Raw genomic sequence first — 15,506 nt, 5'->3', positions numbered from 1 at the left:
GCACGCTCATATTGGGACACTTCCACAAAGCCTCGTGGCTGAAAACACACGCCTTAAAAATTATACAAAACAGTTTTATTAAATCACCTAATTACAAAAATAAATGGAATAGAAGAAAAAGAAACAACAACAAAAAGATAATAGCAAAATCCACATCCTAAGAAATGAAACATTACAGCAGAAAGCTGGGGAAGCTCAGCTCAGTTGTTGGAATGCCCTGGTGGCTCTGTGGTGCCCGTGACACCGAGCTGTGCTGACAGTGTTCCAGTTCAGTGGCATCTCCCTTTCAGCTGCACAGCTCGAGCCAAGGCATGCTGAGCTGCTGAACAGCTGCAGACCAAGCACCAAATGTGTTTCTTTGGAAGGAAACGGAGAGTTACCGAGTATCCCTCACTGCTCTCAAGATGTTTTCATTAGACAAAACTAAAAGCCAACATAAACAGTGGCTCCGTGTTAGCTCAGACTGTTAATAGGAATTTCTGTGTAAACACTGAAGAAGGAATCGACTGACTAAAGCATGACACTGCTTCTCTTTGTGGTTTTGAGCACGTGGCATCGTTGATCCCTCAGTCTGATCCCTGTCTGCCTGTTCGTCTTCCAAGGGGGGAACACTGCTGTTCCATAAGGGTCTCCTGGGAGCCTCCTCCCAAAGCAAGAGTTCAAGTTTGTAAAGCATTTTGACAGTGAAGACTGTTGTGTAAAAATACTATAAGACTCTTTACAGTAGACCAGAGGTTGTCGGATGCCATCCTGAGAGAGCTTTAAAGCAGCCAGAATGTCAATAACCTTGGGAAGCAGAGTAAAAACCCCAACACACTCACTGTGCCCACATTTGGCTCAAGTTTATCCCAAAGAAATTCAACTCCCAACACTCACACGGAAACAAACTGGACTTCTAATGAACTCTACACATAACTATCACGCTAAAGCAAACCTGACTCTAATTTGTTATAACGAGATACACTTTGTGTCTACTTATCTCTATCTCTTAAGGGACAGGAACACTCCTGGCAAGGTCCTGGGGTGGAGGAAGCACACGCAGGGAGCAGAAATCTGCCAGCACAGCTCCAGTGCCTCCTCTCGACAGCAGGAGCCGCTTGCTCAGCACAGCAGGAGGAAGACTTCCAGCAGCGCGGCGCTGCGGCAGGGGCAGGGTCATCACTGGATGAGCCGCACCCGGCAGCAGCGGATCCTCTTCAGGAATGCTCGGCGGGGCCCGCCCCGTGCCCGTTCACGTGCGGGTGCGACGGGGTGGAACTCTGCGAGGTGGCAACGCTCTGCTCTGCTGTGGCAGCTGCCAGAGGCATCGAGAGGCTCTCGGGGGACAGCGTGGCAAAGTCTTGTCTCCAGTAGGCTTCGCACAGTGGGAGATCATTGCTGTCACACAGACTGTAGCTTTCCAGAATAAACAACCCCAGTGAGGAGAGAGCAGGTGTGGTGACAGAGGAGGGGAGGGATGGAAAGGGTGGAGGGAGCAAGACAGAAGCAAAACATTAAGAAAATGGCAAAAAAAATGCTGGATGTAAGGTCTGTGTTCATGAAATCATCCCAAGTCGTGTGACACTGGCCTTTCCTAAGACACCCCCCTCTAAGGGCCTGATGAAGACTGGGGCAATTTCAGAGACAAAACTGTGGCTACAAAATGAAACAGAGGCTCAATTCTAGTCCAGACACTCCAAGTCTCTGAAAAGATCTGAGCTGAAGTCCTGGCACCGCCAAATATGGCAGTTCTGCTACTGGTGAGTGAGACATGGACCTTACCCACAATTTTTTTACTTGGAACTAGACTGCAACCTATGTGAGGAAAAAAATAGAAATCCTGCTCTAATTTCACTTCAGAAAAAAACCTGCCACAATTGTTTTGGGGTCTGTCCCTGTCACAATAAAGAAGAAACTTATTTGCACCCTTGCCCTTCCAAAAAGTGCTCCAGAGGTTTGGGTCTTCCATTGAAGCTTCCCAGTTTGATTATAAAGTACTGACAGCTCCTGCCTTTTTCCAAAGAGCCTGAGCTAACAGTGCTTCTAAAAGCAGCTGGCTGGATTCCAACACTGGATGAACCAGCAGTGTGGGAAAATAAGGTTTTTAAACAACTGGCTAATTCTTCCCCGTGCTCTGAGGAAAACATAATGTGGAAGGGCCAAAACTAAAAAGAAACATGGAAGGAACTGGAACAAAACCAACACAAATCCCAAAGAGAAGAGGGAGCTGCACACACAAGAGACACCCAAGACAAAGTGAGTGCTGGAGCAGAAAGCAGCTTGCATTCAGAGAAAAACAAACCCAATGGGTCAAGTGATTTTGTTGTTGCAGCTTTATTTACATTTGTAATGTATGGATTGATGCTTAGGGAAATATTTTAAGTATAGAAATATGAGACAGTTCATATTGCACAAACATGAAACGTGAGATTTAACCCCACACTCAAGACAGCTCCTGTGATCTCAGAGGAGGGAGCAATGGAACACAAATGCAGGTCTGGGGGTTAGGATGAGAGAAGGCAAGCTGGACTTGCAGTTACCACTTTGGGGAACAAGCACACAAAGCACTAGTTGCAAGCTGAACTCTTTTCTGGCAGCATCACCCAGCTGGCTTTGCAGGAGAAGTGAGAAGGCAGTGGATACATGTTTTATATCTGGGCCTCTGTAAAATCCTCTGGAAGATGAGCCCCCAACACAGTGGAGCTGGGTTCAGTTAACAAAGACCTTCAAGACTGAACCAGAACTATAACTCCTGTTCTGTCATGGACCTCAGGCCACGATTTCCCAGGAGAACCTGACCACAGCATCCACACATCATGGCAGGGGAGTTACTAACCACATTTCAGCTGTGTCAGAAGCATGACTGTTTCTCCTGCTGCCCCAGTTAGAACAGTTCAGAGTCTAAGCTCCACCTCTCAGGTAACACTCCTCAGAAGTCAGGGTCAGTGAGCAGCTCTGCACAGCCCCAGGAGCAGTGGCCAGCCTGCTGCTCTGTCCTAGGAGGGCTCCTCAGGGCATGGAAGGGACTTCACTACTCCCCTGAGGCACCCAGCCAGTCTGAGTGCAGAGGGACAGCTCTAGGAAACTACTTTAACACAGGGCAGGAAAGCAAAGATTCCTTCAGGACAATCTTCTTGGGTCCAGTTTCAAGGATCTGGTTTTGGGTCTCATCAAAAGCCCCATGTGCACATAAAAAGCCTGGCAAACACCCGACCCTACAACTGAGAGGTATCCCAGGGCTGCCAGGACAGCAAGAAACTCCCCTTCGGGGGCAAACAGGCTGTTGTGTTTACTGCCACTGAAACATGGCTGTGACATAACAGAAACCCTTCCCCCACATTAGACAATAAGATTTCATTAAAAATATTGTAGTATTCTAATTATAAAAGGACTTTGAATAAATCACTGTTTCTGTATTTACACAGACACAATTTCTTTGGTGCAGAAAAAGACAGGAAAGAGCACAGGAAGGGAGGAAGTGCTAAAAGCAAACGACCAAGTGCTACATGATCACAAGTGTCAGACCACAGCTCTGCAGAGTTGCCAGGTTTCCTCACCTCAGGACCAATAAGAAAGAGCAGGAAGGCAAATCCATCTGATGTACACCAACATTTGTGCTTCCATGTCAGTTCTGTCAGCAAGGGTTGCTTTATGTGGCATCTGGGGCCAGGCAGGTGAACAGACCATGCCAGCACGGTCAGAACCCCTCAGTCCAAAAGTGAGTGACCAGCACACAGTGGTGGCAGTCTGGGGACAGGGTGAGTGAAGCATGCCTGGCACATGTGGGGCACTCTCATCCCACACCACATCCCTTTGGATAAGCTCACTGCTATGTCATGGACCTATCAGCACCTGCACAGGTGCTTGGGTTTGTGATCATCACAACTTCCGCAAAAAACTGAATAAAGTTTGAAAAACAGCTCTTCACTTTTACCTCTAAGCTGTGTCATATTATTATCTTTTTACTCTTAAAATATATATTACTCATAAACAATGGCCTTACATTCAAAGATACTGAGCAATTTAGTTGACTTAGCTGGGGTTATTATAGGCATTCAGCATTTTTAGAAAAAAAGGAAAAGTGAAATGTAGAAAACCTGGTCATTGAAATTTTAAATAAGATTGTTTTAAAGTTTTGTTTAAAAGTCCTAGTATTATTGCACTGACTTCACTTAGCTTGGAAAGTGCAGCCAAAATAACCACGTTTGCATTTGTTTTCTTCTGCTTTCATTTACTGCATCATTAACTAGAAGTGCTGGAGTGCATGATGAAAAAAATAAAAAATAAAGTGTCTGAATTCTCTAAAGTCTGTTTGCTAGGTAAGAGGCTTATTTTTTTAGTAAAAATACTAAAAATCCCACAAACAAATCAGTAATAAGTCATTCCTTAGAAAATCCTATCACAATACTTCATAATGCAGTGAAACTGAGCAAGTTTGTTTGCTCCTTGCAAATGTTGACCCCAGGAGGACTGGAGGCAGTGGACCGTGAAGGAAAAGGCACAATGTGTGACCAGGTCACTTGTGAAAGGACTCACCACGAAGGTGTGGTGACATCAGGACCCAGCTCAGAAAGCTGGTCTCTAGGGAGAGAGCCAGAGGCTCCTTCAGAGGGATTTCCCCCAAGGGAATTCATCTCCTTTTCTAAAGATTACAACAGAAACCTAAGGAAATTACCTATCAAACCTGGGATGCTGTGAACAACTCCTTCACCAGGACATTTATACCCTGTAGAATATCTACAAGGAAAAGGCAGTTGCTTTAGTTGCAGAAAAAGAGTTTGACCTAATTAAAAGTAGGACTAAAAAATTTTGGGAACATTCTCAACACCTATACTTTAAGGGCTACTTGATGGTCTGGACTAACTACCCCAAAAAGGCCTATAGTTGTAAGGCAGAGTCCACTGCCCTATTTGTACCTGGAAGAGTAATATTCTTCTTCTAGCTCGTACAGGTCAATGGAGATCTCATCCCGCAGCGCAATCAGCTTCTTGTCACACTCCTCCTGCAGACTCCTCAGCTGCTGGTTGCGCTGGTTGATGGCCTCGTTCACAGAGGGGAAATCATTGAGGATCAAGAACTGCTTCAGGTCAGACACAAGTTTCATCAGGGACTCGCCAGCTCGGACCTTGCAGCAGCGAGAAAAATCACACATCAGAACAGAGCTCTCCCCAGCTGCTCCTTCAGCCCAAACTTTGGATAAAAACTCCCACATTACATGAGGATTCTGACAAAATTCTGACCTAGCCTTCCCCAGTCACCCCAAACATCAGGTTACTCTCCTGGCAGCAGTCCTTGGGAATGTTATAAAGATCCAGTAATGAACCCAAAAGCCCTTGCAGGATGTGCTGCCCACAGATCTGAACAGGACAGTGCCACTCACAATATTTGCAGCTCTGACATGCATCTCGTAGTTATCTTGTTCACCCTGGGTTGCTCGAGAGACTTGAGTTTCATCCTCGATCTAAAAAAATAAGTACACAAATCCGCCTCAATGTATTTAAAATCCAAACAGACAATTACTACGCTATAAGGTATTATATATGGGAATACATATATGTGCATATGTGTGTGAATTTCCTATAGATACGAAATGAGATCGCACATTACATTTGCGAAATTCGCATCTGTATGTGAATTACAGTTCAATTCACACAGAGTGTTCAAGGCCAGGTTGAACGGGGCTTGGAGCAACCTGGTCTGGTGGAAGGTGTCCCTGCCCATGGCAGGGGGTGGAACGAGACGATTTTTAAGGTCCCTTTTAAGCCCTTAACATTCAGAGATTCTATGAAGGGTCCTCCCCTCCCCGCTCACGGGCTTCGCTCTCCCCTCACAGCCCCTTCCTCCTCAGTGCCCCCGCCCTTTTCCACTTAGCAGCCGGGGTGCTCCCGCGGGGGAGATCCCGCTCAGGCCCACCTTGGCCGTCTTGATGATCTCGGTGAAGTTGTCCATGATGGACTTGACATCGTCCTTGAGGCGCTTGTTGTAGGACTGCAGCAGGGTCTCCTTGCTCTGGGGCAGCACCCGGGGCTGCGCCATTGCCGCGCCCGCCCCTCACCAGCCCCTCCGGCCCCGCCCCTCCCGCGCTCTCGCGAGATCTCGCGCCCCGTAGATATTTCCCAGCATGCACCGCTCCGCCTTTCTCTCCCGCCGCCCAAGATGGTGAGTGATGGCGGCGGCGCGGGGGGGGGGGCCGGGGCCATCCGCCGCCATCCGGGGCTGCCCGCCGTCATCCGCACCGCGCGGGTGCTCGGCAGCCGGGGGAGGCGGTGGAGCGGTGTCTCGTGCCCGGTTTGCGGTGATGGGGGAAGGCCGCATATGGGCCTGCCCGCTCGCGCTGGGGAACTGCGGCTGCTGCCGGCTTGGGCAGCCCGGGCAGGCCGCAGCGGGTTCCCGGGGTAGGTGGGATTGCGGTGGTCAGTGACGCGCGGTGAGGGCGTCTCGGCTGCTGTCGGGGAGCGCCGGGCCGAGAGAAGCGATCAGCACGCTCGGTTTAATCCTTTCCCTCGCGGGGAGGTTCATAAACCTCGTAAAGGCAAAGCGAAGGATTTGCTCTCTCTAGAAGAGCAGGATGAGCATGCGAGGCCGCCAGGCTGGTGAAATGCTTAGGAAAATAAATGCATTTCCAGGGTGGGCTGGTAACTTGTCCAAGCACGCAAGTTTTGGAGGCGAAAGAAGACAGAGTGTGTTTCTTGCTTGCAGCCGAAAGGAAAGAAGGCCAAGGGCAAGAAGGTGGCCCCGGCCCCTGCTGTAGTCAAGAAGCAGGAGGCCAAGAAGGTTGTCAATCCCCTCTTCGAGAAGAGGCCCAAGAATTTTGGCATTGGTGAGTATGTGGATATTTGGGATATTTTCTCCATGTTTTTTTCTTGTTCAATGAAAGGATATCTGAATTATAAACAAATAACTGCTGCAGAGTGGAGAGGGTGATGAAGGCAGTTGTTTTGCTGCCTGCAGTTAATAACTGTCCATATGAAGGTGATATTGGACAATTTGCCCAATTTCCCTTATTACACGGATTCGTTATATGATCCTACTGGGATGAGTGTTTCCCTTTTTCATGTTCTGTGGGAAATCGCTCCAGACTTGTGCAGTGCCATTCTTGTACGGGGCGCAGATGATGTGAAAGAATATTTGCTATCTGAGTGGTCGTGCTGACACATCACCACCAAGATCACTGATGCTCCTGTGCTGTTCCCGTGCTGCTGCTCTGGATTTGGGGCAGTCCTGAGCTAAAGGCTGTGTTTTTTAGGACAGGATATCCAGCCCAAGCGTGACCTCACCCGGTTTGTGAAATGGCCACGCTACATCCGGCTGCAGCGCCAGAGGTCCATCCTCTACAAGCGCCTGAAGGTGCCTCCTGCCATCAACCAGTTCACCCAGGCCCTGGATCGCCAGACAGGTGAGGATGTGCCCCACAAGGTTCTCTTGGCTTGGATTGTAAATGGGATGTGCTTCAGGGAAGGGGAAACAAACCAAAATAAGCCTTAACAAAGGTAAGCTGGGGTGTAGCTGTGGAAGCATTTTAGGGAGGCTTTAATAGTGACCAGGGTGGTGTCAAAATCAATTTGCTGGCTTAAATTTTGGATTGCTGCTGTGTACCCTGGAAAGGGATTTAGAAAATAGCAAAGCTCTATTTACTGATTCAGACGCTGTGTTAAATCTTAACTGTGATTCCATTCTTCCAGCTTGATGTAGAAACTGCCCAGGGTGGTGTAAACAGATTGAGAAATCTATAGAAGGGGAGGTTTTGGGGGAAAACCAGCATCCTACTGGCTGGCACTGAAGGAAGAAGGGATTTAGGGGTCTTCTGTGAATGAGTCTAGGCAAAAAACTTTGGACTTGGTATAATAATTTCCTCCTTGTAGATTCCTTGCTTTAAAGGAGCCAGTGCACCACCTGTAACCATAATTGCTGTGGGGGTCCACAGGCATTTCCTCATGCAGACAGTCAAGGAGCTCTCAGTGCCATCAGAGGTGCATGCGGATGCACCTCTGAGTGTTCTTCTCTTGGACTGTGCAGATGATGATCACTTTTTGCTGTGTAAAGAAATGTGATGACAACCACCAAGATCGCTGATGCACTGCAGTATTTTTAAAAAGTAATGCTTAGATTTTCAGGTCATGCAACTAATTAGTAGGTGTTCTCTTCCAGCTACACAGCTTCTGAAGCTGGCACACAAATACAGGCCTGAAAATAAGCAAGAGAAGAAGCAGAGGCTACTGGCTCGTGCTGAGCAGAAAGCTGCAGGAAAGGGAGATGCTCCAACCAAGCGGCCACCGGTCCTCCGAGCAGGTAACTTTGTACCTGAGCTGATGGAATATGGGAGTGTGGCACTTGGTGAGAGAGAAAACTGATGGAAGAGTTCAACCAGACAGGCTTGGACAAGCTATGGCAATGATGTATGAATTTCTTCACCTGAGCTCAAAGTGAAGAGCAAAACAGACGAGCTTTTTAACCCTGAGCTTTAGCAAATTGTCCACGAAGTGTCTTTGTGCCCTGATGTGAAAAGTTTTTGTAACTTCCATAGTGATGCTGTGGTGTGGAATCAGAGCTTTAAAAATGAACTGAGAGGAAACAAAGCTTATCTAGAACTTGTTTTTCAGGTATTAATACTGTCACAACTCTGGTGGAGAACAAGAAAGCTCAGCTTGTTGTTATTGCCCACGATGTAGACCCTATTGAGGTGAGCATGTTACAGCCTACCTGTGTAACTTAGGGTGGGGTCAGAAGTGCTTTTAAGGCAAAAATGCATTTTAGGACAAACTTATTGCATGAGAGAGAATCCATTTAAAAAACCCCACACATTTACCAGAACTGGGATGTGTATGCATGTTTGTAGTTGTCCTGGTTTGACAGCGAGGCTGGGCCCTTGCAATGATGTTTTGAATTTCTTCACCTGAACCCAGCAGTGAAGAGCAAAACGAGCTTTTTAACACTGAGCAATTGCCACAGCCGAGGCTGGCACCCAGCACAAAGGGATGTTCTCTCTCAGTTCCTCAGCACTCCCTTCCCTTTCAGCTGGTGGTTTTCCTGCCAGCCCTGTGCCGCAAGATGGGGGTTCCCTACTGCATCATCAAGGGCAAAGCCAGGCTGGGCAGACTGGTCCACAGGAAGACCTGCACCTCCGTGGCCTTCACCCAGGTTAACCCGTAAGTGTTCTGGGAGCTCACTTGATTCTGTTGTGGAGAAAGCAAACTGCCCTAAGCACAGGCTCTAGAGCAGGTGGGTGGCCAGCTTGGGTCTCTCTAAAGTAGTAAAATTAAAATACCACCTCTGTAATGTCTGATAAAAATGCCTCTATCAGGTCTTGAAGGTGCAGATTATTTTGGTTTACCAAAAGGGTGGTTACTCTAAAATCTATGTAGAACTGTTAGTCTTAACCTGAGCAGTGCAAGATTCTGAGTGTTTATGCTTTGCAAGCGATGCTTTTGCTTAACCTGAAAAATTGGGTTGCCACTAGAAGCTCTCAAATTCTGTGGCAAAATATTAACAGAAAATGTTAAATCGAGACACTAAAGGAACTAAAACTGTCACCAACAGGGAGGATAAGGGAGCCCTTGCCAAGCTGGTGGAGGCTGTCAAGACCAACTACAATGACAGATATGATGAGGTAAGTTTCTCTGTGCTCTTGGCCTTGTCTTTATACTGTGAACATTCCCAAAAGCTTCCCAGAGAAATGGGACATAGTGACATCAGTTTATAGTTCTTGGGCGTGTTATACCTGGGTTTTCTTACAGTGTACTCAAATTCTTTACCTGAAGATGGGGTAAAATGTGAAAGCTGTCACCAGGTTAGAAGTAAACAGCAACCCCAGGGCAAGGATTGTAGAGAGGGCAGCAGCTTTTGCTAAGCTAAACTCCATCCCTCAAATCCAGGAGTTACGGGATAGCTGAATCCAGTATCCCTCACTGGGAAAGATCTTAAGCTTTTCTCTTTGCTACCCCAAAATGTAGTGCAGTGCTTGAAATGTGTAGGACTTTCTAGTTGAGGGAGCTCTTCCCCTTGTGCAGAATTGAGTGATACAGTAAGAGATGGAATGAGGCCTCTAACCTGTTCTCCCTTCCTTGCAGATCCGTCGTCACTGGGGCGGGAATGTCCTGGGTCCAAAATCGGTGGCTCGCATTGCAAAGCTTGAGAAAGCAAAGGCTAAAGAACTGGCCACGAAGCTGGGCTGAAGATGTACTGCATTGCATCGTGTTTTCTGTACATAATAAACCCCAGCTGTTCCAGTGTCTCTGTTTGTGGGAGTGTTCTGGGCAGGGAGTAGCACAGTGGCATTGCTGTACTATGTGCCTTCCACCCAGTGACAGAACACTGCTGTGCAAAAACAGCTGCACAGAGCTGGTTATTTACTTGGTACAACTTCCCTTAATTACTAGTCCTGTATAGTAACTCCTCTCTCTTGAACACACAGCCCAGCATGCTCTGGGATCATGAAGTTGGGCTGGGCTAGTTCTGGCTTTAAGCCTGGCTTGGTTTTGCAAATCTAAATTGGGAATGGTACTTGATTTCTCCACTAGTACTTAGGGCTGGGTTACAGTGTGGGTTATGCACAGTGTTAAAACCTTCCAGGGCTGCAGTGCCTCCTCCAGTGAAGGCAGGCTGAGGGGGGAAGAATCAAGACCTTCCTGCAGTTCTGTTCTTTTCTGAGTGCTGACTTGGTGTGGTGGCAGTGTGGAGGTTACCCAGGTTCCAGCTGTGGTAGGTGCTTGTTTTCGCCAGCCCTCATCCTTTTGCAAAGCCACAGGCCTTCCCCAGCTAGACCTGAGTGTCCACAATAACCTCTAATTCAGGTCTGCTGCTGTTCTGTGTAAGATGCACAGTGCAAGTCACAAGGCAAAGACCTGCAGGCCTTTATTTATTCTGCTGCAACTGCTGTGAGCTGTTCCTGACTTCAGGAATGACTACTTGCTGCAAAAAGGCTGATTCACAAAATCCTTTGGATTTTTCTTAAAGAAAATAACAGTGCAGATGTTAAAATGTAGCTTCCAACCAACCATGACAGAAAAACGTATCCTTGTGATTCATGTTGAAGTTCAGTGCTCCCAAGCTGCAGCCAAATCACACTGGTGGGAGCTCAGTTTGCAGGGGTTGCTTAAAGTCTTTTTGCAGCTTGATAGCTGCACGTGTTTGCTGAAACTGCTCTGAAATTCCAGGTGCTTCAGTTATTTAGGACTGATCAGGCTCCTGTCATCTGTAAAAGTCTGCTCTTGACTGTAGCACAAAGTTACTTCCCAGCCCTCACAAAGGTAGCTTCTGTATAAATTTCTTGTACCACAAGAAGGCAGTTGCAGCACACAAGCTGTACCTATGACAGAAAATCACACATTGGCACTTTTCCAGGCTGGACTGGACCTCCCTACTAAGGACAGCTGCAATAACCAAGTCAAATCACCTAGCACAAGCTATTTAGGTTAAAACTGGGCTTTTGTAACTCGAGCTCACGCAGGCATTCCAAAGCAGCCCGGGGCAGGTTCCTCTTACCAGGTGACGATGTACTGCATGTGCTCGTTCCGCAGGCTCACCCTGGTCTGGCCCCCGATGGGCCCCCCCGGGACTGTGCTTCCTGCAGGGACAACAGCCAAGGTAAATCTTTGGTCTGCACAGCGTGGAGCTGCACTGTGAGTAAGAGGGGAAGAAGGTGTGGCAAGTCTGGTGGATACCCTGCACTTCCTCAGGCAGTGGTGTTCCCAAGTTCATAGAATCCCAGAATGGTTTGGGTTGGAAGGGACCTTAAAAATCATCTCGTTCCACCCCCCTGCCATGGGCAGGGACACCTTCCACTGATCCCAGGTTGCTCCAAGCCCTGTCCAACCTGGCCTTGGACACTCGCAGGGATGGGGCAGCCACAGCTGCTCTGGGCACCCTGTGCTAGGGCCTCCCCACCCTCACAGGGAAGAATTTCTTCCCAATATCCCATCTAACCTTGCCCTCTGGCAGTTTGAAGCCATTCCCCCTTGTCCTATCTTCGATGCTCCTGACAAAAGTCTTTCTCCAGCTCTCTTGTAGGCTCCCTGTCACCTTCAAAACAGTGGGCTGGCAGAGCACAGGAAGAGAACTGAGAGGAAAGGGAGGGAGGGTGATGTAAATTGGATGTGGGGCTGAGTTCCTCTGTGACTTACTGAAATCTGCATCGATGAAGATGGGCTCAGCACCGGTCACCTTGGCCATGGCCTCCAGGTCCCGGTAGTGCCAGCGGTTTTTTTCAATGTTATTTTCAGGCACAAAGGGTTTCCTTTTTTCTGTTAACCTTACCACCCCAGTGAGATCAATTTCATCTTCAATCTGAGAAGTGCAGAGAGAGAAAAGGAATCTTTTCAAGATTGATTTCATATTCTGACACTTCGAGTCCTGTCATGAAAATGTGACACTTAAAGGGTCAGCATAAATGAAGTGGTTGTTCCCTGTAGTGGGGCAGTGCTGTAACACAGCAGGGAAAAAAATAGAACAAGAACAGCCCCTTGCTTGTAAAACACATTATTTACTTAACAAAAAGGTGGGAAACAAAGATTTGTTGTCTTTGAAAAGTTCAGTGGCTATTTAAGTCACCTCTCATGCTACTGAATGTGGCTCCAGCCTTTCTGGATTGGTCAGTGGTACCTCTGGGTAACCAAGGGGCACAAAGTAACACCCCCAATTCCCTGGATCCCCCGTACCTGTCCCTTCAGCCTGGTCTCCGGTTTCAATTTCTTCCTGGGCACAAATCCTCGGTTGACCAAAATCATGACCCTAGAGTTACATAAAGAAATGAAAGGGAATTTATTCCTGCTGCTGCCTAGAATTAAAGACCAAAGAAAGAAGCAGCCCACGTGTTTGCTGCCACTTTTGCTGTCACCTGAGTGCACATTATAAAGGAATTTAAATACAATTTCAAATCGAGCCTCAGTGATGTCACAGACTGAGAGATGCCTTTTAAGGCAGGGATTGATTGATGCAAACCCAACCACCAGGATTCAGCTTTTCCAAGGAGAAGCAAGTGCTCCCATGGAGCAGGACTCTCCTGAACTCACCCGAGCTCCGTGCAGTAGAAGGGGGTGACGACGTTGGCTCCGTTCTCCGGGTGGGATGTGATCCTCCCGGCTTCCCGGGCTTCGCGCTCGGGGTCCACCAGGGAGCGGGGCAGGATGTAGAGCTCCTTGGAGTGGTCAAAACGCCCTCGGACCTTCACAGGTCTGTACTCCAACTCCTTCAGTTCCATGGGGCTGCATGGGGAACAAGAGCAAAACAAAATCATGGCTGTGAGAGGCGAGTTCAGCCAGGAGGTTTTATCATGGGATTCTCCTTTTCCCTAATGGTTCACTCTGGAGCCTGTTGGCAGAGGCAGAAGACAAACACCTCATGGAATATGCAGCTGAGTTAATATTTTTCTACTATCACAGTGAATCAAATAGACATTATCAGGAGTACCCAGGGAAGTAGTTCTTTTCAACCCAGGTATCACAGAGCAGGTGGACTCACTGCCTGTTCATCCAGCTATGGGAAGTGTTTCTTTCCCATCCCAGACCATGAAATCCAACTGAGCCCTTCTGAGAGTTGTGCCAGGTGACCAAGTGACCTTAAAAATCTCTCTCACATCTGACACAACTGCTCCACATGTGGGGCAGGGCCTGCTGTTGATCCAAGACCCTGTTGTAGTAGCAATTTCTTTGGGATATCACAGACACCAGCTACCAACTCCTTTCCCCAGGAGGTTTACAAATAGTATGAGCTACATCCCACATTCTCCTGAACAGAGATTCATCCTTCCCCATGCATTTAGAGTATCCCATAGGAAATCACTGACTTATCCTTTTACTAAAAATTAAAAAATTATCAGTGTCTCTTTCTAATTTGCTTGGCACATCCCAATCCCCGTTGCATCCCTTCATTTTCATGCAGGTTAGTTCAGCACAAGCTCAGTAGTGCATGGTCCATATCTAATATTCCCAGGAAACCGTCAGTGCTCTGTAGACAACAAACCATCCCTGTTTCCATACTCTAATGTCAGAGGAATGGGATCTGCTGTGATTCTTGATGCCAGTTGTGCAATCAAATCTAATTTCCACTTGCGCCGCTGAACCTGGGAGCAAACAAACACAAAAGTAACACCTTAGGGCTGAACAGAGCAATATAACAACCCCAGCAAGCCTTAAAACCTTGGCCATAATTTTCTCATCAGACCTGGCCTAAATCAGGGTAATTGGAGAAGTTAAAAGAGAGGCTACTGAATTTAATCTGAGGAAATATTTATACTAAAAAGTGTAAAAGAAAAAGACTTCCTTTAAAGACTTACAAGTGGACACTTGGAAAACAGAAATGTAAAATAACAGCAAATGTTTACCCTGCTTGTGGTGTGAACTAGATCAAACAGATGGGAAAACTTGGCAGCCTTCAAGTGATCACTTCTAGAAAAAATGAAACATTTATTTGTACCTGCCATGTGCCAAGACCAAAGGTGGTCAGAGGGATCAGGAGAAGGCCCCATTTCAGCAAGGTATCCTCTCCAGATGTGTCAGCAGCTGCTGTAGAACTTTGTGGTTTGCAGAACCTCAAACAAACATCTACAGAAAACCAGAAAGAGGAACAGGATTTATAGAGAAGAGATGCCAAATTCTTGCACGAAATATTACGTCTTGGTACTAGGATGAAACAGGGCAGAAGCCCAGACATATTTTCTTACCTCTAGTCTTTTGAACCAGACCAGAACCTGTTTTAGTTAGGGGATATCCAAACAATGTTCTTCTGATCAAGCACGGCGATGCCTACACAGAATAAGAACGATCCTTTGTAATGTCGCTGCTTTATAAAACTTGTATTTAGGTGATATCAGTTAACTTGATGATTGCATGAAATATTGTTTATCTGTTGATTTAAGTCTCAAATGAGCAACCGCCTCTGAAATACTATGGGTTTGGTTATAATTTAAATGAAATAAAATATCCGTTACAGAGCTGCCTATAGCACAGCAATGAACTTCCATCCACACTAGCAACAAAGACACACCAGCTTAATCTACTCTTGACAGAAACAAGGGCCTACAGGGGACAGGATGAGGGGACAGGACGCAGGGACGGGATGAGGGGAGGGGATGAGGGGACAGGACGAAGGGATGGGATGAGGGGAGGGGATGAGGGGACAGGACGAAGGGACGGGATCAGGAGACACGATCAAGGGACATGATCAGGGGACAGGATGAGGGGACAAGATCAAGGAACAGATGAGGAGACTGGATCAGGGGACAGGATCAGAGGACAGGATCAGGGGACAAGATCAAGGAACAGATGAGGAGACAGGATCAGGGAACTGGATCAGGGAACTGGATCAAGGGACTGGATCAGGGGACAGCATCAGAGGACAGGATCAGCGGCTTACCCGTCCCGGCCCCGCTGCCCCGAGCCTCCCCCGGCCCCGCCGTTCCCTCAGCAGCTTGGGCCCTGCTCGCAGCACCAACGCGGCCATGGCAGCCCCGGCCCGGCCCGGCCCGGCCCAGCTCGGCCCGGCCCCGCTGTCCCCGCACCGCCCCCGCCCTGCCCGCGGCCCGGAACGGGAAA

General features: G+C 47.8%; 3 protein-coding genes and 4 non-coding genes across 8 annotated transcripts; 5 read left to right on the top strand and 2 right to left on the bottom strand.

Annotated features, from left to right (window-relative positions):
* Positions 1–53: 53 nt before the first annotated feature.
* MED22 (mediator complex subunit 22) lies at positions 54–6,061 on the bottom strand. 2 transcript variants are annotated; one of them, XM_010397783.3, is made up of 4 exons: positions 5,893–6,061; positions 5,360–5,440; positions 4,896–5,104; positions 54–1,389 (listed from the first exon to the last, which is right to left on the bottom strand). In XM_010397783.3, exons 1-4 carry the CDS (start codon positions 6,013–6,015, stop codon positions 1,197–1,199), a joined length of 606 nt encoding a protein of 201 aa, XP_010396085.1. In that variant the 5' UTR covers positions 6,016–6,061; the 3' UTR covers positions 54–1,196. The 2 variants fall into 2 exon arrangements, with proteins under 2 accessions (XP_010396085.1, XP_010396084.1); XM_010397782.3 differs by having other exon boundaries at positions 54–1,395; positions 5,893–6,060.
* A 22-nt stretch (positions 6,062–6,083) lies between these two features.
* RPL7A (ribosomal protein L7a) lies at positions 6,084–10,210 on the top strand. The gene is made up of 8 exons (XM_039561472.1): positions 6,084–6,138; positions 6,679–6,799; positions 7,226–7,375; positions 8,128–8,268; positions 8,580–8,659; positions 8,995–9,125; positions 9,517–9,586; positions 10,047–10,210. Exons 1-8 carry the CDS (start codon positions 6,136–6,138, stop codon positions 10,149–10,151), a joined length of 801 nt encoding a protein of 266 aa, XP_039417406.1. The 5' UTR covers positions 6,084–6,135; the 3' UTR covers positions 10,152–10,210.
* On the top strand, positions 7,086–7,158 carry LOC120410933. Its single transcript, XR_005603286.1, has one exon. It is a non-coding gene; the product is annotated as a small nucleolar RNA SNORD24 (small nucleolar RNA).
* Positions 7,991–8,056, top strand: LOC120410934. Its single transcript, XR_005603287.1, has one exon. It is a non-coding gene; the product is annotated as a small nucleolar RNA SNORD24 (small nucleolar RNA).
* Positions 8,366–8,442, top strand: LOC120410932. The gene has a single exon (XR_005603285.1). It is a non-coding gene; the product is annotated as a small nucleolar RNA SNORD36 (small nucleolar RNA).
* Positions 8,846–8,920, top strand: LOC120410926. Its single transcript, XR_005603279.1, has one exon. It is a non-coding gene; the product is annotated as a small nucleolar RNA SNORD36 (small nucleolar RNA).
* Positions 10,211–10,805: 595 nt separating the features above from the next.
* On the bottom strand, positions 10,806–15,450 carry LOC104688482 (surfeit locus protein 1). Its single transcript, XM_010398001.2, has 9 exons — positions 15,328–15,450; positions 14,636–14,717; positions 14,389–14,516; positions 13,953–14,035; positions 12,987–13,178; positions 12,633–12,705; positions 12,099–12,261; positions 11,461–11,542; positions 10,806–11,284 (listed from the first exon to the last, which is right to left on the bottom strand). Exons 1-9 carry the CDS (start codon positions 15,412–15,414, stop codon positions 11,218–11,220), a joined length of 957 nt encoding a protein of 318 aa, XP_010396303.2. The 5' UTR covers positions 15,415–15,450; the 3' UTR covers positions 10,806–11,217.
* Between the last annotated feature and the right edge of the window lie 56 nt (positions 15,451–15,506).

Source organism: Corvus cornix, chromosome 17 (genome assembly GCF_000738735.6).
Source record: "Corvus cornix cornix isolate S_Up_H32 chromosome 17, ASM73873v5, whole genome shotgun sequence".
Classification (NCBI taxonomy): Eukaryota; Metazoa; Chordata; class Aves; order Passeriformes; family Corvidae; genus Corvus; species Corvus cornix.
Note: the sequence above shows the minus strand (reverse complement) of the source record. Positions and strands in the feature narration are given on the sequence as shown.

What these genes read in the sequence shown, in the direction of transcription:
- LOC104688482 (XM_010398001.2), bottom strand. Translation starts at nt 15,414, where the DNA reads ATGGCCGCGTTGGTGCTGCGAGCAGGGCCCAAGCTGCTGAGGGAACGG. An exon ending in TCTGGTTCAAAAGACTAGAG is followed by an intron (nt 14,517 to 14,635) that starts GTAAGAAAATAT and finishes GGTTTTCTGTAG; the next exon opens with ATGTTTGTTTGAGGTTCTGC. An exon ending in TTCTACTGCACGGAGCTCGG is followed by an intron (nt 12,706 to 12,986) that starts GTGAGTTCAGGA and finishes ATGTAACTCTAG; the next exon opens with GGTCATGATTTTGGTCAACC.
- RPL7A (XM_039561472.1), top strand. An exon ending in GGCCCTGGATCGCCAGACAG is followed by an intron (nt 7,376 to 8,127) that starts GTGAGGATGTGC and finishes GTTCTCTTCCAG; the next exon opens with CTACACAGCTTCTGAAGCTG. An exon ending in GCCTTCACCCAGGTTAACCC is followed by an intron (nt 9,126 to 9,516) that starts GTAAGTGTTCTG and finishes TGTCACCAACAG; the next exon opens with GGAGGATAAGGGAGCCCTTG.
- MED22 (XM_010397782.3), bottom strand. Translation starts at nt 6,015, where the DNA reads ATGGCGCAGCCCCGGGTGCTGCCCCAGAGCAAGGAGACCCTGCTGCAG. An exon ending in ATGTCAGAGCTGCAAATATT is followed by an intron (nt 5,105 to 5,359) that starts GTGAGTGGCACT and finishes CGCTGCTGCAAG; the next exon opens with GTCCGAGCTGGCGAGTCCCT. An exon ending in GAAGAATATTACTCTTCCAG is followed by an intron (nt 1,396 to 4,895) that starts GTACAAATAGGG and finishes TATTCTGGAAAG; the next exon opens with CTACAGTCTGTGTGACAGCA.